At 48.4% G+C, this 24525-nt stretch overlaps 8 protein-coding genes across 8 annotated transcripts; 4 read left to right on the top strand and 4 right to left on the bottom strand.

Moving 5' to 3' along the window:
• Positions 1 to 1884: 1884 nt before the first annotated feature.
• On the bottom strand, positions 1885 to 2349 carry N7532_006285 (uncharacterized protein; the record flags this gene model as incomplete). The annotated part of the gene is made up of 1 exon (XM_056618779.1): positions 1885 to 2349. The coding sequence occupies one exon, from the start codon at positions 2347 to 2349 to the stop codon at positions 1885 to 1887; it is 465 nt and encodes a 154-aa protein (XP_056474938.1).
• Positions 2350 to 4364: 2015 nt separating this feature from the next.
• On the top strand, positions 4365 to 5843 carry N7532_006284 (SGNH/GDSL hydrolase family protein; the record flags this gene model as incomplete). The annotated part of the gene is made up of 2 exons (XM_056618778.1): positions 4365 to 4458; positions 5191 to 5843. 2 exons carry the CDS (start codon positions 4365 to 4367, stop codon positions 5841 to 5843), a joined length of 747 nt encoding a protein of 248 aa, XP_056474937.1.
• A 2350-nt stretch (positions 5844 to 8193) lies between these two features.
• Positions 8194 to 9652, bottom strand: N7532_006283 (serine hydrolase domain-containing protein; the record flags this gene model as incomplete). The annotated part of the gene is made up of 6 exons (XM_056618777.1): positions 8194 to 8316; positions 8378 to 8878; positions 8949 to 9032; positions 9082 to 9187; positions 9250 to 9505; positions 9562 to 9652. The coding sequence occupies 6 exons, from the start codon at positions 9650 to 9652 to the stop codon at positions 8194 to 8196; spliced, it is 1161 nt and encodes a 386-aa protein (XP_056474936.1).
• Positions 9653 to 10343: 691 nt separating this feature from the next.
• N7532_006282 (FAD-binding oxidoreductase) lies at positions 10344 to 11815 on the top strand (the record flags this gene model as incomplete). The annotated part of the gene is made up of 2 exons (XM_056618776.1): positions 10344 to 11265; positions 11325 to 11815. The coding sequence occupies 2 exons, from the start codon at positions 10344 to 10346 to the stop codon at positions 11813 to 11815; spliced, it is 1413 nt and encodes a 470-aa protein (XP_056474935.1).
• A 2040-nt stretch (positions 11816 to 13855) lies between these two features.
• N7532_006281 (uncharacterized protein) lies at positions 13856 to 15244 on the top strand (the record flags this gene model as incomplete). Its single annotated transcript, XM_056618775.1, has 1 exon — positions 13856 to 15244. The coding sequence occupies one exon, from the start codon at positions 13856 to 13858 to the stop codon at positions 15242 to 15244; it is 1389 nt and encodes a 462-aa protein (XP_056474934.1).
• Positions 15245 to 16430: 1186 nt separating this feature from the next.
• N7532_006280 (glycoside hydrolase 5 family protein) lies at positions 16431 to 17786 on the bottom strand (the record flags this gene model as incomplete). The annotated part of the gene is made up of 4 exons (XM_056618774.1): positions 16431 to 16720; positions 16801 to 16929; positions 16984 to 17625; positions 17699 to 17786. The coding sequence occupies 4 exons, from the start codon at positions 17784 to 17786 to the stop codon at positions 16431 to 16433; spliced, it is 1149 nt and encodes a 382-aa protein (XP_056474933.1).
• Positions 17787 to 18772: 986 nt separating this feature from the next.
• On the top strand, positions 18773 to 21003 carry N7532_006279 (fungal specific transcription factor domain-containing protein; the record flags this gene model as incomplete). The annotated part of the gene is made up of 3 exons (XM_056618773.1): positions 18773 to 18792; positions 18953 to 20009; positions 20098 to 21003. The coding sequence occupies 3 exons, from the start codon at positions 18773 to 18775 to the stop codon at positions 21001 to 21003; spliced, it is 1983 nt and encodes a 660-aa protein (XP_056474932.1).
• Positions 21004 to 21756: 753 nt separating this feature from the next.
• N7532_006278 (uncharacterized protein) lies at positions 21757 to 23565 on the bottom strand (the record flags this gene model as incomplete). The annotated part of the gene is made up of 4 exons (XM_056618772.1): positions 21757 to 22221; positions 22285 to 22958; positions 23030 to 23299; positions 23349 to 23565. The coding sequence occupies 4 exons, from the start codon at positions 23563 to 23565 to the stop codon at positions 21757 to 21759; spliced, it is 1626 nt and encodes a 541-aa protein (XP_056474931.1).
• Between the last annotated feature and the right edge of the window lie 960 nt (positions 23566 to 24525).

The following is a 24525-nucleotide window of genomic DNA, read 5'->3' as shown; positions in this document are numbered from 1 at the left end:
AGTGCCTGAGATACTTTCGTCCCGTTGGTACTGAATAGATCTGTTCTCTTCGATTGACCCGTAACAAGAAGAATCTAGATTGTTTCTGATCAAGACTCGCGAAATACACCAGACATTTATTACATTATTGTAAGCCTAAAATAGACTAACTATTGATGAAGCAGTTCTTCCTCTTCCAGCGCTAATAGTTTCAGTTGAAGTGGTATTCTCTTCCGCAGAATTTCTTTGATTCGCTCCGAGTTTTGGGAGGTAGCTGTGGCGGAAGACTAGCGAATGCGAAAGGTTCCGGAGTCGACTTAGATAGTTCCTGAGACGTGATTGATATATCCTAGTTATCTTCGGTAGGATCTGAAGGGGTTGGCTCAGTCTGAGAGGGCTTCAGAATTCTAGAACCAGAGAAATGGGTAGGCCGGATCCTTTTTGATCCTTCAGTGCACGGCGACCAGACCTACTGCGAACCAGACGGAGATTGCTTGCTATAAGATAGACTAGCCCCTATTGATCGCCCACGTTTCTTTCTCGGTGTAATCAGATCAATCACTATTGAATTTAGTTCTAATTATAAGTTATCAGAAATCACTAAGGTTGAAGCGTGGATATTATAGTCAAGAGATAAAACTCACCGGTCGGGGATGTCTGGTTAGTAGAGGCTTGCTCTTTCTCGGGTGAAACTAAATCAATCACCTCAATGTCTGGTGCTAAGTATAGAATTTTAAAGTCAATTAAATGACAATGATTAGCTCTGGTGCAAAATGGTACATACTAGTCGAAGTTCCCTTCTTGGGAGGTCGGCGCCGGTTAGCCATTGTCACTGGCTTTTCCCGGATACCAGTCTAAATCCAGTTTGCACGCTCCCAGTAGGTATTATATTCAAACTCATAAGCGATAGAATTGTTAGTTATATCAAACGTTACTGGAGTAAATCCAGAACATAGGGCTTAATGCTAACCAGGAGCGGAACATCTCGGCTAGTCCGGTTGATCAGGGAATAGAGTCCTTCAACTAGATTAGTTGTAGACTGATACGATCCGAAGACACCCTCTGGAATCTAGGACCAAGTAGGATTCAGGCCCGAAAGAATCCACGGGATCTTCTTATGGTCTAGCCAGTTCCGAAGATCCTCGTCGATTCTAGCGTGGAACTCGAGCAACTCTATTACTTGCTTACTCTCTTTAGCATCAGTAACTTGGTTTAACTGGCGCATAATAGTAGAGTACTCTTTCCGCCCAAACGTTTGGTTGATCCCACGATTGAAGTGGACGGAACAGTATATCACAAGATGCATAATATATGTGGACCAATGTCGGGTAGGAATAGGATCAACTAGGCAAAGGTATTAACCAAGACCTAAGTAATAGTTTTAGTATATTATAAAACAATCTATAAAGTACTAATGCTTACTAGAAATCTGCTTAAAGCATATGTCTGACACCACGCACTCAATGCCTAGTCGATGGATATGTTGCCACCGGATTTGAATCCGCCCAATTTGTCCGAGAAGTGCCTCGAAAAGCTTGATGTACATTGCAGCAGACTCTGAATTCACAAATACTCTCGCGAGAACTTGGGCTACTCAAATATTAGTAGTAAAAGATGAACGGGGATTAATACTTACCAGACGAATCAAGGACGTCTTTAGTTGCAAAGACCACCCCTCGGATCGACCCGCAGATTCTCTTGAAACTCATGTCCAATTGGAAGCATTTAATCTGGCCCCAGTACTGGGCTTGCTCTGGAGTAAAGCAGATCACTCTGAAGTTAGAGCCGTCGTTATAGACGCTCTGGATATAGGCCTGTGCAGGATAGCGGGAATCATGCAGGAGCTATTGATGGATGACAGCTAACATGAATTATTAGTAACGTATAATTCAACCTGAAATAAAACTAGGCTTTACTATGTAGATAATTTCTAGCTTGGTTTAACAGGAGTTGCTCCTTTTTAATCCAGCCTCTAACCTTGTCCTCATTAGCAAGCGACGGTCCGGAATGAAGCTTCCCCAGAAGATGGACCGGCCGCCCAGGTTGAAGCCTTGGCCACCATTGTACCGAGTCTTCTACTTTGTCGTAGTTTATGACCTTGAAGTCTTCCCACAGTGACCAGATGTGCTTCTGGAACTGGCCGATGAGCAAGCGCCGGGGCAAGTTTCCAATGTGCGTTGGGAAGAGCAGGGAGCCGGCCTCCAGGATCAGCACCCGCTTTCCAGCGTCCGCGAGCGCACTCGCCGGGACCCCGCCGCCCATACCAGAGCCAACGACTATCACATCGTAGCGACCCGTCGTGTCCACGTTGCGATTGAGTAGCGTGCGGGCCACGACGCCGTTTTCAGTCACAAGAGCTTGGGATGGCATCTCGGAAGCTGTCGCGAGAGAGCGGTTGAACAACGCGCGCTTGTGAGACAATCATGTTTTTCTACGCTGAAGGGGACAATCAATTATGCACGGAATTTGCAGCTTTCGTACGTAAGACGTAACCCAGCTACACGGACCCTCGGGAGCTCTTTTAGCGCATGCTGTGGCACAGTCCTCGGGAGTTGCGACAGTACTCTGTTCGTTAGCGTAGTCGCCCACGTTATGGATCTCTCCACAACCATAGGTAGCCACAACACCGGGCTCAATCTCCTGATCCCCCGTGGGGGTGGGTTGCAAGTTTTGTCGTAGGCACTGTGGGCGTTGGCGCACCCGAAAAGTAGGGCAAGACCGATAAGAGAGGTAGGATTGGCTCTCATGGTGGCTGAAAGGGCGAGGAGGTATGAGAGGATAACAATGGCTTGTAAGAGATACTAAAGTATGTTTTGATGATTGAGAAAGGATATCGAGATTCGGGGATAGGGAGGGCTATTTAGGATTTCAACCCGAAGCAAAAGGGGTGATATTTCTCACCTCGTCATTCTACAGTTTTTGATCTGCAAAGATCTACAAATCTGAGTATTATGCAGAAAATGAGGTCATTTTGAGACAATACTGCTAGTGTAGCTGCCGTGTAACATCAGGTGGAGATGCCGCTGCCTCGATGGTAGTGAGTGTGTGCAACCCTTACGTGAGTTACAGCTGCAGGTTAAATAACTCAGGATCATTTCTATCATTAGCTGTTGCTATATTGGCCCTTTAAATCGTCGGTTGATAATATGTAGCTGTCCCTCAGATTCACTAATACTAGCACTATAGTACTACCATAGCTTAAAGAAGATAGCAAACTTGGTGAACAATGCTTTTTCCTCTAATTATTGGTCGACCATGTTAAGCCCAAGTAACGCACGTCGATCATGTAGATCTGCTAATAGTGCGGCGCCCTAATATGATCAGAACAAGCTCAATCGCCGAAAAAATATCATTTCTGGGATACACGCCGCATGCTAGCTTATCCTTACCTTTGGTAGTGAGAAGTGACCGTCCGTTAGCCTCATTTATTTTACCCTTACATTCTTGACCTGCGCCAACCCAGTGGCTGGCTCAATGGTTACAACTCTGTCTCCTGGATCAGCCAGGGATAATCAACCATTATTAGTATCACGACAGGTCGTGTTATGATCGACAAATCTATAAGATCGACGACTGTATCCCTAGATAAAGGATCTTCACAAGCGCCTCGGTTCACTTAAGGTCTGTACTTCACTAGCTAGTATCAGGGTTAGGGTGTGACTATTACAGAGATGAATAGTTATGGTTACACGGCAGATAGGCAGATACTCAGGTGCGCCCGCGTGATTTAGGAAAGTCACAGATAAAGCAAGGAGAAGTGATGTGGTATTACAGTAGCGTGCGTACATCCTCTCAGTGCGTTATCGTCGCCACCCGTCCAATATTATTACATTCGTTGAGAGTTCAAGTTGCTACCTTGCCGAGAGACGCAAGAGACACACCGGCTCAGATACCCCTTGACGGCATCAGCGCTCTCGGAGGCTTGTATACGCTGTGCTCGGCATTCCGCGCAGCTGTTGGCCCAATCTTGGACGATGGATCTTTTGTCATTTTCGATTGTTTCTTCAGCATGTATCTGTTTTCTTCTCTTATTGTCTTGACCATTTCAAATATACTGGATGGGCAAGACAATCAAGCCGATCGCGACGCTACTTCAAATGCGTCGCGACTTCTGAGAGAGCTCAAGGATACCGGTAATTGCATGGCCAAGGAATATTGTCACCATATTGAGGCAGTTGAAGCTTGCCTGTCCGCATATGGGAGAAGAGCAATGACAGCAGCCCCGCTGATGCTACCCGAAATTACTGGCATCGACAGAGCGGTAGCCTCTGAATTTCCTCAGAGTATTACACACGCGGAAATACCAACATCAGCCATTCCGCGGAACGATTCAACTCTACAGCACCTTTTCTCTCAGCCTGGGCTTGATATTCGATTTCTAGAGGATGCCGTCGGAGACACCTATTTTGAAAGGATTTATCAACCCGACGTTGATGCTGGAAGTTGATTGGTACATGAGCCAGGGCTATATCGAGAAATGTAGCTTTGGCCCTGATGATGTGGGACTATTACGAAACCCCAAATTATTTATGATGGCTACGAGACCCGCTCTGACGGGGCATCCCAACGTAGAAAAACCAACAACTGGCAGTACCGAGCAAGGAAAAGCGACAATATGTTTCTGTTTTCAAATTTGGCCCATGAAAGCGCTATGCTACTCGTGTGATGCGTCTGGTATGCGATGCCATCTGTGCACGAATTAAGGGCTAGGCCTCTGTCGCTCGACCATTTGAGAAAGTGAGAGATGACAATTGTCGCGTCTTTTTTGCTCTGCTTTGGCCAAAGCCTATATGTCGTATACATGGCCGAACTAATACTCAATACTTGGATTTACAAAAGGGATTTTCTTTTTTCCAGCAGGCTCGGCTCTTTGGCATTCCGCCGAGGCTTCGACATACGGCGCCCCAAATATTTCAACCCGATCCCGCCTCTTTCCTTACTTACCTTTCGCGATTCGGCTATCACATGTCAAGATATTTCCCTTCTTTGATAACATGAAATGGCTCCTTCCTTTTTCTTCTCGGCGGCATCTCCCACACTTGCGCAATTCCATTCCCGACCAATTGCCACGCCGCGGCGCTAAACGCCATCTGTCCAACTTGAGGCCCCCAAGACCCACTGCACCACTCTCACAAGAAGGTCTGGAATGATTCAACTTGGTCTGAGTAATGGTGCTTATTAAAGCCCTGTGCTAACTTTTGATCACCTCAGACCATCCCTCTGGCGGTGCATTGCGCCTAATGCCCCTAGGCGGATCCGTCACCCGTGGCGTCGGTTCTTCTCATGGGACAGGGTATAGGAAGTTGCTCTTACAAATGCTCGAGCAGCAGGGTGTCAATGCTCGAATGGTGGGCTCGCGCAAAGATGGACCCATACCCAATAATGAGCACGAGGGCTGGCGCGGTTTCAGAATCGATGAGATCGAAAAGAAGGCCAGGAGGTCAGTGGAAGGACTATCTCCAGACCTTTTCATGGTAAATGCTGGCTCCAATGATTGTCTTCAAGACTTTGAAGTCGAAGGGGCTGGAGAGCGCATGAGTCAAATGGTCGATTTTCTTTGGTGGGCATGCCCCCAGTCATCGGTCCTGCTCTCTACTTTAATTGTCAGTGCAGACAAGCAGGTTGATTCGGTTGTGAGAGCCATCAATACGCAGTTCCGCGCATTAGCGGAAAAGAAGGCAACCGAGCAGAAGAAAATTATTCTAGTTGACATGTACTCATCGGAAGGACCTGATGTCCGGGATCTCGTTGATGGCATACATCCCGATGATGAAGGCTATGACAAGATGGCGAAACTCTGGTTTCACGGCATACAGGAAGTTATCCATAAGGGGTTCATTGACACTTCGAAATATAAGTTTTGATGCAGAACGAATCGGTGATCTAGATCCTCGTACTCTTCGGGTTTCTCTCCTATGCTTCCGGTTCGGCATTTTGTATGCTGGGCCGAGGCGCCATCTGGACCCACTGGCAGGGGCGTGCACTCCGGACCCACTTCACAGGGCGCGTCTCCACGCACGTTGCCCAAGATGCGCTGCACACCTTACTCAATGAATCAGTTCACAGCCGCGAAAGCAGAAAAATACGCGCAGAATGTGACCTTTTACTTCTCAAAAGATGAGGAACAAACCTTCGGACAGCCAGGATCAGTCTCATGTTACGGCGACGATCCTGTGTGAGAGCAAATCCAGTCGAATCGTATGTATGGGGACACTACAAGAATGGGAAATTTTCTCATCTCGTAGCAATGGAATGCACCAATGCAGTCGAGGTCGTCAACACTTTGGCTCGCTTTCAATTGCCAGAGTTTGACTTTCTCGATGATTAACCTCCTATTCCGGATGAATCGTCAGTCATCCCCACCGTAAATCCGAATATGACTTTCGATGACCTCAGCGCCCTGAACTCGCTATCGGAAGATCTTGCTGGTGCTCATTTTGATATCTTCTTTGTATCGGAAAATATGCTATACCGGAAGAAAAGCTTTAAACTGCTGACGGTACTGATGATGTTGTCAAAGCGATCGAATTCCAACAGAAGCTCATTATGGCGCAAGAGCTCAACTACACAGACATGACCAATAAATCTCTGAGTAATTCCTACTCGGGTGATATCTTCCTCCGCGATCGTCTAAAGGTTTTCCGGGACGCTAATTCCACGAGGGTGCTAGACGCTCTTCTTGCGTCTATAGTGATTCTCGGGGTCTTCGGTTCTTTTCTTTTGAACACTGATCATGTTCTGCCGAAGAATCCTGGCAGCATTGCCGCAATTGCTAGTCTGCTAGCCGACTCCAACTTCTTGGACCTGTATCAATTTATCGAAGAAGATCCAAATGGAGCCTCCTTTGGACGAAGAGTCTTTGTAGAAGTGTGCTGCTGAAGATAGATTCAAGTATGTCGTTGAGGATTTGTGCAGAGGATCGATTCACAGTATAGTTTGAAGCTTGCGAAAAAAGTGTGCTTCCATTGAGAGAGGAAAATATCAACTCATCCTCATCGCGTGAGAGAGTCGGAGTAGTCAGAGTTTGGCTTTTTGTGACTACCAAAGCGCGATAGCCATTTGAATTATGGCAGTTGTTACTATATTGCTTTTCACACCAGCTGAGTGAGCATTCTGTCAACACTGGCTTTTGCTCCCATATTGTGGTATTCTGGGCCGTATAAATGGACTTTGGTTCCTCGTATCTGGCAGAGAGAAATGATACAATTTGCGATCTTAATAAACGAAAAGAATGTTATGATCGATGTCCATGGCTGGCGATAAACCATCACTTCCGTTTTCGAATCTAGCCCTTGCCCCGTGAATAATAGAGGCTCAATCGTATTATTATTTGGTGTAAAAAAGGTGACGGTAAAACTGCCGCCTCGGGAAGCGATCGGCTCCCGGAGCCCAGCTTGAGTTAATCCCCCCGCCGCCCTGAGCTGCTCCCTAAGCAACCGTGAGCGACCTTGAGCGATCCCGAGCACCCTGATCGCTCACCCCTGATGCTCCGACTGGCCGACGTCATTCTTCCTTCTTTGTTTCACATCCTCCGATGATAAGCGCTTTGCTGCCTACGGTTGGAGGGGCACTTGTTAGGATACCTAGCTTAGTCAGCCTGGTCGGGGCATATCCTCATTGTAGGTAAGAGAGTCATTAATTTCGCTATCGTCTTCCGCATCGGACTGGTAATTGCCATCGTTGTCGCCGTCGTCGTATCTTTCTTCGTCACTCCCATTGTTTTCGGCATCAGTTGCGGCACTGTCATCCTGTGGTTCTTCACAGCTCGCTTCGCAACGGGCGACGTTGCCAGGCGCTTGCGGCTAGACATTGTAGTTGAGCCTGATTGTCACTGCTGAACATAAGTAAGTGCTTCGTCCAGAAAAATAGCCTGTCTGGAGAGTCAGCAACGGATGCTCCTAGTTGATTACCTAGCTGGTCTACCTTGCATTCCGCACTATCACCCCTGGGTACCACAGTCCCACTTGCCTTTCCTGGACAGATAGCGAGACTCAAGGCTTAACTAGGCTAGACTACAACAGAAGCAATATTGCGGTGGCAAATCTCTGGTAAATTCAAAGTTCGTGGGTTCAAAGATTGTCTTGATCTTTAACTGTATTGACATGACGGTAAGTTTACATCCTACCCGTATTCCTGCTTCCACAAACTAAATCCGACGCGCTTACATCGAATCAACAAGATAGTCAAGCATCGCGGCTGAAAGATGGTGCTCGATTATCCCAACACGGCATAGATGGCTCGCTCGAACTCACCCAGAAGATCGACAGCCCTTTGGTCGCCGGTGGGGAGAAGTTGGGACAAGAACACGCCAGCAACACCTTTCTTCGTGTCGATCCACTATCGAGACGTCAGTGACAGGTCCATAAAATGGATACAAAAGACAATGTTAAAAATTTACCCAGTAGCAATTGGGGCGTCCGGACCAGGACAGCGAGTACTGGCCGCGAGCACCAGGCATGTCGATCGTGTTAAGCAGACCGCTAAGCCCATAGTCCACAGGTATATTGCTAGAAACGGCATTATAAATCGCATTGCGGTTTGCTAGAATGTGGTCCTCTTGGTTATCCAAGCCCTTGCGGCTCTCCAAGTGTGGCTTGAACATCAGTTGCAGACTCTCGGGTCGGAGCAGTCTTTCCTGCAACACCCCTAAGTAGATCTTGAGGAGATCAGGGACAGTTGTGTAGATTCCGCCACCTCCAATGTCGTCTATAACTGGGTCGGGCATCCAGAAGTTTGTGACCTCTCTGAGTCGGTGATGATCTCGTTCCCACTGCTTCACCTTTCGGGCGCGCAGGTCTGGTCTCTCATCCAGATGGAAAGTAATGTCTCTAGCTCCCACTGGTTGAAAGATATTTTTCTCCATGTATTCACCTAGTTTCAGTCCCGTCACATTCTCGATCTGGTTGTTATCCTCTCAGCCAATTTCCAGTGTGGTTTTTGCAACGATTTCTGTAGGGCCGACTGCTTACCATTAGCCCAGCCCACTCAAGTCCAGGGCCATACATCCATTGTTCTCCTGGCTCGAACACCAGAAACGTGTGGAATGATTCCCGCTGTTTTGGTTAGTCAATTGCGCCAAGTCTCGGCAGTAAATGGACATACGATTGTCTGCAGAAACACGGGCCGCTCGCCCTCCAGCTCTTGGTAGCGCATCGAAAGCGGGTGCATGAAGGTATAGGCCATCCCAGATGAGTGGGTCAAGAGGAGCCTTGGAAAGAAGCGACTTAGTGATGAGGGATTTATGCATAGTTGATTTCAAGTGCAGCGTACCGAAGAGTAAGAGGTCGTTTTGCTGGTCGGAATTGGGGCTCGTTCTTCTCGCTGAATCCAGTCAAGATCTTGGGGTCTTTCCACTCAGGCAGGATTGCAGAGATGTCTGCGTCCAAGTCCAACAGCCCCTTTTCGACGCATTGCATGACCGCAATGCTTGTGATGAATTTGGTTGCGGACGCAATCCAGTGTACATCATCAAACCTGTAATCTTCCTCCTGGTTGCCACCAAAACACTTTGCGTAGTGTAGAGTTCCTGTGGATTGTTAGAAATATGGTGTTCAAATGTGTTTGTTCTTTGGTGGAATTTACCTTCTCGATTAACGGCACCAAGGGTGATGCGAGGCAGGGGTAGTCCATCCCGACTGAGGAAGGATTGAACAGCTTCATCAATGAACTCCATTGTTTAAAGAAGGTCGTATAGTCTCCAGATGGCTTGCTTCAAGAGCATATGGCCCAACCTTTAAGGGAGATATTGCGCTTTTATGTTCGAATGCCTGCGCACTTTCCGACTCCTGTGCCCGCTTTCCCTCTTGGAGTAATGATGTTCGATCTTCTGCTTCTTTTCTATGGTAAAGCAGACCCGATTGATGCTATGCGTATTCGTTCCAGTGATACATTCTGAACTTAAATTCAATACGTAAGCCAGACATCGCAAAGTGGCCGAAGGAGCAAAAGATGTGGGCGAATCCACGAGCTGCCTACGCAGATCTTGTTTGCAATATCAGAAGTACCCGTTTTTTTTCTTCTTTTTTCGACGACTTTGCGGATTAGCAGTTGAAGTCATCAGTGACAATACCGGTGAAGGCGAACACGCCAATAGAAACCAATCTGTGGAGTCGGTCTGACACTCGTGACCTCGCGATCTGTCCTAAAACGGAAAAAATATGGGGTACAAGGTTGTAGTGCATGGCGCGAACCCCGTTCCAAGGTTCTATGGGTACAACCACTAACCGAACGTCCTATTACATCACTGATGTTATTGTCTCATGTTCCGAGCCAAGAACGTCAATACCTAACACCATTAGTATATTGAATATATTTACAAATTAGGTCCTTTACCTGGCCCTTGACAAAAACCACACCGACTAAAGATGACCGACAATGACACTCCTATTGACACTCCTATTGACACTCCAGTCCAGGATCGCTTACGGCGTCTCATGCCGAGCTTGTATATACATTTTGGAGGCAGGCATTATCAGGACTGCCTCAAGCTGTATAATCATGCGCTGAGCGAGCAACCACAAGTCTGCGCCCGGCCGCGGACAGAACAAGAGGTCTCACAGCTGGTTCAGTTCTGTACTGAAGAATCGATTGCCTTTTCTGTTCGCTCAGGGGGTCATGACTTCTTCGGTCGCTCCCTGGTTCACGACGGCATACTAATCGACATGCGCGCAATGGACTCGGTCATAGTCGAGCCGGACCGAGCCAGCGCGCGAGTTGGTGGAGGGGTGATTACCGGCGCCCTGCAGGAAACACTCGAACCCCACGGCTTATTCACTCCTACTGGACATGCAAAATCCGTGGGCTATGTTTCATGGGCCTGCGGTGGAGGGTATGGCTTCTATGTTGGAACGTACGGGTTTGGGGTTGATCAGGTCCTTGCGGCTCGAGTGGTATTGGCGGGGGGCCACGTTGTTGATACCGATGAAGATCCAGAATTGCTGTGGGCGCTCCGCGGCTCCGGGGCAGGCACATTTGGCATCGTCACGGAACTTCGCGTGAAGGTGTACCAAGTGCCTAAATTGTATGCTGGCTTCCTAGCCTTCCCCCTGGCCGAGGCCACAACTGTCATGGACAGGATTGAAAAGCTCTTCGAGGATGTCTTCCCCGATGAATTTAGCGGAGATGCCATTGCCGTGAATCCTGAAATGGCCCCGATGCCGGTAGCTGAACCTTGTTTTATTTTGCTTTGGTGCTGGACTTCTGTCAACGGAGACCTTGCGCCTGCGCAAAGCTTTCTTGAGCAGACGATGCAGGCCGGCAAGGTTCTAGGCAACTCGGTGACGGAGAGTAAGCTCCATGTTTCTGTCATGCGCTACATAATTTCCAGCTAACTTGACTTGATCCAGCTACTCCAGCCGCCTTCGGCTTGAGTGATTCATCATCAGCGACCTTCTTCCGCAGTCGAAATGTCGATCGGATACAACAGAAACTTGGCGCCATCCTTGCACGACACCCTCTACCGCATCCACTGTCCGCTGTCATCTTTCACAATAACCATGGCAAGGGGGTTCGGCATGAAGTCGCAGACAATGTCGGGGCGGTCTTTCCGAATCGGCGCCGACACGTCATTCTCGGGCTCCATGGTGGCACTAGACCAGGCCAGGCTGATGCAGAAGAGCTTGCCGACGCAGGCAGATGGGTCACAGAATTAGAGGAGGCTATTGATCAGAACGGTCTTTCCCTGCAAGGGGGGTTCTCTGCCTTTTGGCCCCCCAACCAGATGGATGTAGAATGGTTCTTTGGGAGGCAGGCGGCGGCAAGATTGCGGCGATTGAAAACACGGCTGGATCCGAATGATCTATTTCACCGTGCGCTTCCCGATCTCAAAGCAGGATGAACAGATTGGCTTTAGTACTCTCTTCTTGCAGAATCCGGCTTGATGCAGGTATAGATATAGTGGTTCTAACGTAATTCACTACCGAATCGCCCACCTGACCGATTACTAAGCATTCAAAGGTAGATAAAACCACCAAAACACTATTGATTCAAAAAAACTATTGATTAGGGCACCGGTTAATTGAGTGGCCAGTATTATTACAGTCGCTACATCTCCGGGGTGCACGTTTAGTGGTGGGATGGCAAAACAGGTGATTCAACTGGTACGGGACGAGGCTGTTCAACGTGTTCAACTGGCTGCATTGGCTGCACTGGTGGTGGTAGGCCCTCTCCAACTGTAACACCCTGATCGTATCGAACTAGGCGATTCGCGTGTTAGATTTTGCCCGTTTCTTCTTAATTCCCAGCCCGTGAATCAGCAATTTCCTGAGCTTGTAGCCCGTTGGTATGCATTAAGACACAGTAGCGCTTCATAATCTGATCTAGGACAATCTTTGAATGGGAAGGAGGGCATCTTGATCGTTTTTTGAGTATTTTTTTTGAGTGAAGAAACTTGTTTCTGTAGTTGAATGACAGTTTTTGTGCTGAAACGACTTGATCAGCTGGAAGGTCGCCCCCCCGGGGGGGGTTGTAGGTGCTCGGAGAGATATATTTAGCTTAGAGAGCACCCGTTCAGGATCTAGTGGAACTAGACCTGCTGCTGTGAAACTATTTTGAATAGACTCTGTTTTGAAGGTCTCTTCTCTTGCCTGAGGATATTTTGCTAGGAAATCTAGCTTATCAAATATTGATTGAATCCTAGCCGTGCTTGATCGGTAATCAAGCGACCATAAGCATGTTTGAGAACAGCAAAATATCCAATATCCAGAGGTTGAAGAAGATGGGATGATTGAGGTTTCAGCACAAATCCGGTTGAATTGAGGCGTGAGATGGCTATCATGGCCATCAAGAATCCGAAGGCGATATGTTCCTTTCATCCGAGTTGAGGTGAATGGGATGAATAGATTTTGAAGTCATCTGGTACTGATTTCGTCTGAAGTCCAGCCATTTGGAGAGACTTCGATTCGCCAGTCTTTTGGAAGGCCATCAAGCTAACTGATGTTGTGGTTTTTGGCTTTAAAAATTATGCATGGTGGGAGAGCAAAACCAGCCGCACTGATTGACTCGATAACAGTCACCCATTCTCGATTTTCTGGCTGTAGAACTGCCCAACGACCATGATAGTCGGCTCGAGCAACCACCTTTTGTGCTGACATAAGGCCCATCGCGAATCCAGTCTCATCAAAGTTGTAGATACCATCTGATTGGATGCCGTTCTTATTGATCACATTTTGAACGGGTTTAAAACACTCACGTAAGACCTTTGGGTCCTCATTTTGATCGAGCACGTTGATAGTCATAGCGTCTTGAGAAGCATGTTTGAAGCTCTTTTTGGCGATCGATAAAATTTGATGCCCAGTTATTCCAACTGTTGGTGGGGGGGGGGGGTTGTTTCCACGGTCGGCAAGTAGAATATTCGCCATTTCTCTCACACTTGAGGGCCTAGGCGCTGCACCGCGTGAATCCATTGAGAGTATCCACTGTACAAGCGATTCTTCTTCAAATCCAGTCAATTTATGACTATTAGCGTGTGTATTCGCGCGAAGACTAACCCGCACATCGGCGGGGACTGTAGCCTCAGATACGTTATATGTCTTGGCTGCAGCGCGAAGTCTAGAAAATTGACTACTTTGAAAAGCCTGAACAGCTAATAAGATTCGGCCCTCACAATTAGCCGAATCATGGCTTGATTGAGCATGTTTTGGTGGCATGGTGGGTGGTTGAAGACAGTGGGTACGCGTCGGGACGCGATTTTTGGTGGGGGCGCGTCACTCGCTTGGGTGCGCCACTCGCTTGGGTGCGCCACTAGCTTGGGTGCGCCACTAGCTTGGGAACTCCGTTATCCGGGTTTCAAATCCAATCCAATCTCTAGCCTCCGACGCCACTGTTGAATGTGAAGAATTATACAGAAAGCCAACTGTCCATGTGGCCGAACAAGGATATGTCCTTCCTCGGTTTACGTTTCAAGGAAGTTATAGTTAGCTCGTCCGGACACGCGACCACGCAACAGGAACAAGAATCTTCAGCTCGTCCACGGCGGAGCAAGAGCAAATTTGGCTGTCGAGAATGCAAGGCAAGGCGGGTCAAATGCGATGAGGCCTATCCGACATGCAAGCGGTGCCAGCGTCAAGGCATTGTCTGCTCGTCAGCCCCACGATTGACACAGTGGCAGATTGAGACGCCCTGGCTCTCACTGCAACCAAAAACGTTCGTTAACCGAAGACTATTGCAATATTGGCTCGAGAAAGTCAGCCAAACACTGGTCATAGATCCTGAAAATAATCCTTTTTCATTTCCCGCTCTGGAATATATTGCCCAGTCATCCGCACTCCTCCATGCTATCCAGTCGGTCAGTGCCAGCCACGAGCAGTATTTCTCGGCCAACACCCCCATTATCGCCCTTGAGGAACGTGGCAAAGCCATAGCCTGCCTTCGGAAAGAGATAAACCAAAGTCAACACGCGCCTAACGCACTCATTCTGACTATTATGTTACTGGCTCTCGCGCAATGCGCTGATTCTGACACGAAAGATTATGGCAAGCAGCATTTATTTGCTACCCGCGCCATGATCCACAGTATGCTCCAGAACACATCTATGTTGGCTACTAATGGCCCTGCGATCCAGCTCTGCCTCGGAATGTATCTTTATTGGGACATGTGCAGTTCGTTCCTGGTAGACCCATGTGAGTCACAGGGGCTCAACTCACTTAACATATCCAATGCAGTGCATAGGATGGGAGACTGGCATCATCCGATGTACGGAACATGCAGCGGATTACTCCTTATCATGGCAAATGTCGGACGGTATTGCCGACAGATCCTTGACTCGCCACAGAACCGCAACTTCGTGCAAGAAGCCGTGTTGGAGGCCCAGCTTACTACCTGGAAGACAAGCCCCGCAAATCCCCGCCTGGGCCACTTATATGAGGCGTTCCGCAACCACGGGCTCATTTTCCTTTATCGAGCCGGTGCGCATGCACAAAGTAGTTGCCTCATGGATCCAGATTCGTCTGAAGCGCAAGAGTCTTTGATTCAACAATACGCCGAAGAAACAGTCCGCCATTTGATGCAAATCCCTGCAACCTCACACTACCTTAATTTCCAATCTCTCCCTCTCCTCACAGTTGGGTCCGAACTGACGGAATCGAATCAATCTCTGCGCGATCAAGTGCGCGACAGGCTTCGAGCCATCTACTCTTTGAATCGCCTTCCTGCAAATCTGCTGGCCCTTCGACTTCTTGAAGAGCTCTGGGATGCCCGAGACCGCGGCAACCCATCATTCTGGCTACCGCACATGCTACAGAAGGATTGGCGATTACTTCTAGGATGAGGTTTTATTTTGACAAATATATGCTACTAGCGTCGATGGAAAGTTTTGGAAGCAACGTTGCAAAGCTTCCGAGTCAAGACGGTCGTACTTGTGCGTGCTGTCTTTGCAGCCATCGTCACCAACACCATAACTCCACGAATGCTGAACCCAACGGCCTGGGTCTGGAAGGGGAAACCATGCTTCTTCTTCTTCTTCCTGGGATTCAGTGCGATATACTTTGATTGGTGTTATTGGCGGCTCCCGGAGACGTTTGGACTGAGCTATCTGGAGATTGATATTTTATTTGAGAAGAGGGCCAAAACTAGCAAATTTAAGGAACTTTAGAGAAATCTGATGATGACTGGGTATTTCAATGTACCTAGTAACTCGGGAGAGGAAGCAATATAGTGGCTATTTGGCAATAATCACTGGAATTATATAACAGTGCGCGTCATCAGGGAGGCTCGTCGATGGTCTCTTGGTTCTCTAGGCCTGGTGTGCTTTCTAGACGTGTCACTATCATTTTGAATTGGCTGGAAGTTACATCCCAGACTTGGTGCTTCTGTCAAATGCAGTGTCTCGACATGAATTCCCAAGTTATTCAGAATTGGAGATATTAGTACTCTGCTCTCAATAGCAGAACTGCGAATGAACATCAGTGCTGTTGACAGGCAGTCTTGAGAAATACCTTGGAGCGGGGCGAAGTCATATGTTTTTCAACCCAATACCAGTAGTCCATGTAACCTGGCCCAGTTCCATCGAGATTATAGCTTTGAAGCGCTTTAGGAAAGGGTTGAGACCATTTCAAATAAGCCTTGATTAGTCGATAATACAGAAGATGCCTATTGAATTAAGGTATTTGTCTGCGAACTAAGTACGCCCACCGAGGAATAGTATAAGATACGACAGAGGAGAAATTAAGGATAGTTTTGGAAGAGATGGTAATCTAAATTGATTTCATCGGTGCAAAGAAGCTTGTATGTACACATCAATCCTTAGCATCTAGCTCAGCGCCATTCCATATCCTAACTGTTGTACAGTAACTTCTTACTACCCTATATAATGATTGTCTGATTTATTTACTAGGATGGATCATCGCTGGCAACTTGCTATTGATCCTTCCACCTAGCATTCCAGCCCAAGAGTCCTGGCGCTGAGCGGTGGGGGAAATTCCTATCGGTCAAATTCCTGACGATCCCACCCGCAGTTAAGCTTCCGCGACATGATCGGTAATCAAGCACTTGTAGTCATCCGTGCCATAGTAAATTGTATAATGGTCATCCGGGGAGTTACCTGTGCTGAGCTTGTCTCCATATTGCCAGAAGAGGTCTGCGCCAATCCCCTTAGTCTCAAGGGCGGTTTGTTGCCATTGGCCTTCGACGGTGCATTTGGTAGTTTCCACTCCGTACTCCTCCATGAGGCAGGGTTTATGTGCTGCTACACAGGCTTTGGCGTGAGCTGTAATCCAGCCATTTCCGAAGGAGTTCGCTACACCCCCTATAGAGGTGATATCAGTACGATATTAACGAGTCGAAGGGTGACGAAGTGAAAAGGATGGGGGGCGATCGATGACATACAAGTGGAAGGGTACAGGTGAAAGGTTCCAAAGTCAATAGTGTCGATCTCCAGGTTCTTTTCAAAGTCAAGTCCCTCGGCGTATGTGTAGGGGTAGCTCCCGTCTGAGCCGACATTCAAACCAAACCCCTCTACATATGAGGTCAGTGACAGAGTGTTGACTCGTAGAATTGTAGCTCACTTACCATCTCCAATGGCCACCATGTGCTGGGAATCGAGGGACTTGATATAGGCGCTAGTAGAGGCAGCCCAGTTATAGATAACCGAGGTGTTGCAACCACTGCAACGAGGCTCATTAGCCAATTCCCAAGCGAAAATTGCCGATGACTGGCTATATCTCGAAATAATGGCTTTTATATATTTGCGGTAGACGTTCTGAATCACTGGAGTGGTGTACCAGCTCGTACTGGTACCCCCAAACGCTGTGGTATATGCGTTAATACCTCCATAGTCGGACCAGTTGTTGACAAAGTTGATGATCAATTTGATTCCACGTTTCTCAGCGGCAGCGACAACATAGTCCAGACGTTGGAGGCCGTCAGAACCGGTGTTAATGGTTGCCGTTCCGTTCTGCAGGAGTTGAAAATACACTTTGCCGTCGGTAGGCTTGCTGTTCACATCACTGAACCCCCAGACGCGGAGGATTCGGAGGCCAGACTCTTGTAGGTGATCGAGCACGAGATCAACATCGGCGTTGTTGGTCAGATAACCAATCCAATAACTGTTGGTTCCGGCGAAGTAGTCTGCCTCGCCATCGATCGTGAAATTTAAACCTTGGGTACTGGGAACGTCGATGCTGGTGGCGTTCCGGCGAACGTGTGTCCGAACTGCGCCGAGAGTCGTCAATATACCGGAGCATAACTTCCTTGGCTGTTAGATGGGTACCATTTCGTGTTTTACCCACTTGATGGTTAGGAATACCATGGTGGGAGGCTGCTACCTGCGCAACCAGGCAGGCGATGGAGAGCAGAACAGTAGAAACTTTCATCGTGAAGGGGATGTCTGATTGCCTTCAAAAGGGCAAAAATCGTCAGGGTTTTATATACACCATTGTTGAAGTGTAAATAGGAAATATAATTTCGAAGCTCCTTGTCTAATATGGATACCTCTCTTGAATTTTCGTTGAAACTTCGTTTGACCCACCCAACTTGGAAAATCTTTTCCAATCGGGGAGGCTGAGTCGGATGATTGACACAAACAAGAGGCCTCTGCTTTCGTTCTTTTCACTCCAATTTCCTCAAGAGCATTCTCGACTCCGGGAAGACAGAGCGGTGCCGAGGCCGGGAGAGGATCCCCGCCTCCCTCTTACTGGAAACGGTTTAGCCACCAAGACATTGCATGTGATATTAACAACAGACACGGCCGTGGCCGTGCTGAATCCGGCACCTCGCACGAGCGCAAAGCGTAAGCGACACTGACGATTGACGCAGATGGTTGCTTTTCCCTCTTCTCCCGGTTTCTTGCTCTTGTTCCTTCGTCCTTTCTCCGCCCCCTATTTCCCCAGAAAAAACTAAGCGATGTCTGACTCTCCATGAGCTAAAATACAGCTTAACACTGGAAAAAAGCGGGGTTGGGTGTTGGTGTCTCCCCCATGGACCATTCTCTTCTTTTGTTGTTGAAACACGTATAATACCGGCAGTCCCATCTTCCGGGCATCCCCCGTCGCTGAAACCACCGTACCATCGTGGTGAAACCAGCGTTCTGAAACGATCGTCTTTTTGACCTCTCGAATAGATTTTTGTTTCTCTTTCTCGGCCGCGTCTCCACATGCATCGCCATTAATTTTCATTTTGCTTCATCTTTTTTGCCCGAGTGCCCTGTAGTCCTGCTCGTCGCCATGTTTATCGCGTTCGACTCCTCCCCGAGCGGCGAGGAGGGCCTGTGTAACCCCAAGCACCCCAGACGCAGTGAACGGATCGGCCGACGAGGACTTATGGTGCACGCATGCAATTCCTGTCGTCGTCGGAAAATCAAATGTACGGGCGACAAGCCGTGTGAGTCCTGCCGCTGGTACAAAACACCGGAACTGTGTTCTTATCCGGAACGGCGGCAGTCGTCAAGGTAAGCAGACACCATCTCATTAAAGCGAGAATAGAAGAAGCGACCCGGACACGTTGGCGCTCCAATTCCAGGGATATGGACTGAACCAAGTAGCCACTCAGAGAAACCGGGAACATCGCCAAACCAGTATCGAGCCGCCCTGGAAAGGCTCTTTCCAGACAAGACCCCCGAGAACATAGTCGATCTGCCCCGGGAGGCGCTGGTCGAGTTGATGAATGGAGGCGGGTCTCAATCGGGCCAGCATCTGGATTCGCCGACCATCGCTGCGTCTATACAAACCCATAACTCCGCATTGTCTCTAGGACAGCCAGTGCTGGAGTCCTTGCATTCGATGCCCGAGGAAGGCCTCGACCAAGGCCAGTGTACTAGCCGCTCCGGGTCCCTGGAGCAGATCTCCGATGATGTTAATGCGCTTTCCCTGACCACCCGGCAGCCCGCTTCGTACTTGGGGGTATCCTCTATCCAGGCGGCGTTGAAGGTCATCGCATGGCTGCTGCCGCAGTCCAAGCCATACGCATCCCAAGCCCTGCCGCGAGATCACAGCGACCGAGCCGCGAATCCAACCCCGTCGTTAAGCACGCAGTCCGGCCTTGCGCCCACCGAAGGGGAAATCCTAGATGCGTATTTTGTCGACTTTCACACGCTCGCGCCACTGCTGGATGAAAAAAGTTTTCGCGGCACCCACTTGGCTGGGAACAGGACAGATAGTCGATGGCTAGCGCTGTTGAACATAGTGCTCGCGTTGGGGAGTATTGCCGCCTCGGGCCCAGATAACCACACCCACAGGACATATTTTGACCGTTCGATGAATCTCCTGAATTTAGCGACCCTCGGAGCACCTACCATAGAGACTGTTCAGACCCTAGGTCTCATCGGGGGCTGGTATTGTCACTATATCAGCCAGCCAAACCTCGGGTATTCTCTGATAGGCGTGGCTCTGCGCATGGCGGTTTCGCTAGGGCTACAACGTGAGCCCTATGACAGCCATTTGGTGCTGGACCCTGCACAGGCTGCGTATCAGGAGTACAAACGTCGTGTATGGTGGGCCCTCTGCTGTCTGGAAACATGGGGCCATGAAACCCTCGGCCGGGCGTGTATGGATTTCTTTGCTCCAACCATCACCGTCTCCCAGCCTCGCTTGCTTGATGAGGTGCGATTTACTTTGCGTTCCCCGTTCTTCTCCATTCTGCCTTCCTGCACTGAGTACTAAAATCTGACGGGTCAACAACGCTTTCTAGGAAAGCTATATAGCAATCCTTCCATTGATTGAAAATGTCGAATTCATCAAAGTCGCTTCCAGAATACAGGAAGCGTTAGCCTCCATGCCAATGATCACACACTCAGAAACACTTGGCATGGATACACAGCTTCTCCAATGGTGGGACAACTTACCCCCGGCCCTTAGAGATTATGAACCATGCCCTGAGTCACTGTACACCGCGCGGACGGTCATGCGCTGGCGGTTTTATAATCAACGCATGCTGCTATATCGCCCAACGCTTCTAGGCTACGCCATGCGACGGGTCCCTTTTATGACTATTCGGATGGAGGAGCGTAATGCCATTCTTAAGTGTCGTGAAATTGCGGAAATTACTATTCAAGATATTTCCATGGCGACAAGATTGAATCAAATCATCGGCTGGAATGGCGTCTGGTTTTTGTTTCAGGCAACTATGGTGCCTTTAATTTATTTATCCACTCGCTCCAGAAATGACGATTCCGCCGCTTCCTTTGCAGCTTGCAAGTCGCAGGTTGAGATAGCTATGTTGACACTCGACCGAATGACACCCTACGGACACACCGCACAACGCTCCTTGGAGGTTATTTCGGGAATTCTTGAAGCTTGTCTGGGAGGAACTGCCGTGGAAACGCAAACGCCCAGTACAACCACCGAGGGTCTCAGATACCAGAATATCACTGGAGTGAATGCGTTTGATTCTTACCCACTTGCTACAGGAGATCAACTTTCGGACTGGACTGTTATGTCTTTCGAAAACCTTCCATCACAGTCGATGTGGGAATTTTTGAGTTGGGGTGCTGAAGATTTCTGGTCAGGCGTGCCTGGTCTCGATGTTGCCAATCAGGACATTTCTATGTTACAACCCCCAGGGGGACGGAGGTGGCCGAATGCGGAGCATCATTGAGTTATAATACAATCCTTAAATCCCAAAACGAACTCTGAGATATACCATACATTGTCCAGACCTTCCGATTTGCACATAATATTTGTCGCAAGATTGAGCTCTCCCGTCTCTGCATAATAACCATTATTATGCTGAGTTTCATGCTCATAACAGGTTTCTTGTTCTTGGTTGAAACCGGCCAAGCTTTTGTATGAGTGTTGCCCCGTGAGGGATATTGTAGGTATCGTTTATTCAAGTGCATTTGCACACGTTTTTCCTGTAGTCCTGGAATCATGAAGTGAACGAAGACTTCGAACTTCGTGATGGGGCAAATTGCTTTCCCAACAGTAGAACTGCTGCCGAAGCACCGAGACGCAGCGGCGCCCCAGAGCACTGTGACAAAGTTTGCCGAAGTCAATAAGTAGGTCAAAAGGGAGATGGGTCGTGTTTTGAACGGTTTCTTTGGGAGCCGAGTTGAAGTGAAATGTAAGTCGAGGATAAATTGACCTTCTGTTAACTAATTCACTCAAATCTGACCAATTTTATCCTGGGCGATTCTGTGGTCTCGAATGAACTGATATTCTACTTTGGTTTAGAAGCTCATTTTTATCATATTGAATGAATTCGATAACCAAGGCCAAAATTGCAACTTACTTACAGTGTCTTTGCAGAACATGATGGAGATATACTACTTGCAATGACAAACACCCTCTCAGATATCATTTAGATAAACCTCCGGCGGAACAGAGCACGCTTCAGAGAGAACATCAGAGTTTAAGCTTCTTTGAGTTGCAGCACCTCATCAGTCTCCGTAGAAACGATGACCTGGTGTGGCTGGGTGCTCTTCTTTCTCGGGTTAGGGGCAGCGAAAATATCCGAGAGTTCCTCGAGAGTCCGCTTGCATGTTTCAACTGCGAAGAAGTAGATGAAAACGCATTGAAAAATATTCCAGCCAGCCAGGATGATATAAGTATGCCATGAGATGGCCGCCATGGCATTCCCGATACCGAACTGGTTCACGAGCAAAGCGATGTTAGTGAAGACGGAGTAAACAGCCATGCCCTTGGCGCGAGTCTCATATGCCAGGCACTCGACAGGATACATGGCTTGCAATGGCGTCCAACCAAAGCTATAAGTAAATCCAGTGAGAAAGATGATCACAATTGAAGCTGTAGCGGCTGCCGGTTGTTGCGACTTTGAGTAAATACCCGTGGCAGCTGACAACCCAGCGAAGAAGAGCTAATTATTTAAGGTCAGAAAATAAGGGATATTTAACCGGCGTGTTAGCAGACTAGTACTCACGGCCGAAGAAATAGACGATCCCATTAACATAGGCCGTCGTCGCAATTTGGGGGTGAAAATGCCGCCAATATAGGCCCCTCCAGCAGAAAGGACAGTGTAGCCGAGATTGACGTCCAGGATTCGAGTCGTATCAGTCACACCAGCACTTTCCAAAAGTCCACCCATATAGTAAGTGGTAATGCCTCCCTGCGACCACTGACTAAGGAAAGATGCAATACCAACGCACACAAGACGCCATCTCGCAGCCTTGGTGTTGACGAGCTCTCGGAAGTCCCACACCCGTTTATCTGATCCTTCTAAATTGATTGCCTCCTGATATTCACGGATTTGGAGAGTGACATAGGCATTTTGGCGATTACCTTCGCCGTGGTATTTGGTGATGATGTCCCAAGCCTTCTCGCTGTGGCCATGGCTATAAAGCCACCGGGGGGATTCAGGAATAAACCAAACAAACACTACAACAAAGCAGGACGAAATCAGCTGGCACCAAATAGGAATACGCCATGCGCGTGAGTCTGGATATACCAAACATCCTCTGCAGGCCCCTGCAGCGGCAATTGCACCAACATAATATTGGCAGTTGTATAAACCAGTCAGGATGTCACGGTAGGCGGGGTGGCTCATCTCGACCACATAGGCGGGCGCAGCCGAAGCAGCGATAGAGTATCCAAAGCCTGTAGTGCTTTGTATTAAGATTCCAATGTTGATACGCGACCTATCTGTCTAAAGTTTAAGGATCACTCACCAAGGAAGAACCGGCTGGCAAGGAGTTGATCGATGTGATAGGCGGTACCACCCAGAATCGTACCGAGAATGACCGAAAGGGATCCGATGAACATGCCGAAACGTCGACCTAGGTTGTCGAGCAGGAAACCAACAAAAAGTAGCGCGCTGACACCACCAATCGTGTACATTCCCTGGATAAGGGAAGCTTGAGAGCCAACCAAGCCGGCCCCAAAGGTTTCTCGAAACTGGGGGATAGGAAGGAGAGAGCCCATGAGCGAGCCATCGAATCCTAAATTAAATCATTAGATTATATACCAGTGACATAATCTTTCTCTTACCGTTCAAGGCTGAGCACAAATATGCCACAGTCAGGAAACCATATAGCCTTAACATCGACCGACTCAACGGATTCGGGGGATCGGTCCGTTTGGCCAAGTCCAGGACCATTGATCCCTGGAGAACCTCGACCCTAATACCATCCGCCATCTCCAGGTGAGTCATGTCACCGGACCCTTCTTTCTCAGTGAGCTGAGATTGCACCGCTTCTGCTGTCATGATATCAAAAGTCCTGGATTTCGGTGGTTCTTGTCGCAAATCACAGACCTCGAAGATCGTATATGGATTTATCGAAGTAATTGAATGCTTTGGTGACGCCGCCCATTCCTGTCTTCTGGACTTTGGGCAGTTCGGTTCCTCCCCTTATTTATTGGCTGTCTCAAGATTTCGAATCCCCTCATGGACAACCTAAACGGATGCTGTTGGCGGATCTCCTTGGCCAAAAGAGACGAAATTGTGGAGTAAGCTTTTCTTCGCTTGCCAGGACTCAACTTTTCTCCGTTGCCTCGGACGGGGCAATGAGCGGAGGTCAGGGGAGAGATTGTGGGGTTATTTCGTTACCCTAGCCAACTCGCCGTCTGCGAAAATTGACAATTTGCCATCTCCGCCTCTTCCTTGACCAAATAGGCAACATTTCTGCCTGGCTCCGTATTCCCCATACAGGCGACCCCAGCTCCACGGCACGACTGGAATTATGTGGAATTTGAAATACAACAAAATACACATCCTTGAACATCCCATTGCAAGCTGATAAAATGTCGACATGGTGATCGTCACCGCATGAGGCCTGAGAACCTCTTTGGATAAACCCGAGGCTCGATTATCCATTTTTGATAGGGAATAAAGTCTTGATCTACTCGAGTGACAAACCGATAATATCCAAAATTAGGGACTCTCGACTGAAGACGACGACAGATTATTACCTTCTGTCTAGATAACGGTTGTCCATGAGGTTGGTCGACGAGACAGGAGATATGTAAGACCTGCGTTTGATCTACTCATGAGATCCGACCGCGAAAGAATATTGCGTTCATGATAAATCTAACTGATTATCGCTAAATTCTACCAAATCCCCGTCACTTCGTTATTCAGGACATCCACTTACGTTCAACACGCAATATATACAAAGTGCCTGCATATGTCGACCTGGACAATTTTGAGCTGGATGTTGACAGACAG

The sequence above is a fragment of the Penicillium argentinense genome (assembly GCF_028826775.1).
Source record: "Penicillium argentinense strain IBT 30761 chromosome Unknown utg000005l_segment0_segment0, whole genome shotgun sequence".
Taxonomy (NCBI): Eukaryota; Fungi; Ascomycota; class Eurotiomycetes; order Eurotiales; family Aspergillaceae; genus Penicillium; species Penicillium argentinense.
The sequence above is the reverse complement of the archived record's forward strand: the minus strand, read 5'-3'. Positions and strand labels throughout refer to the sequence as shown.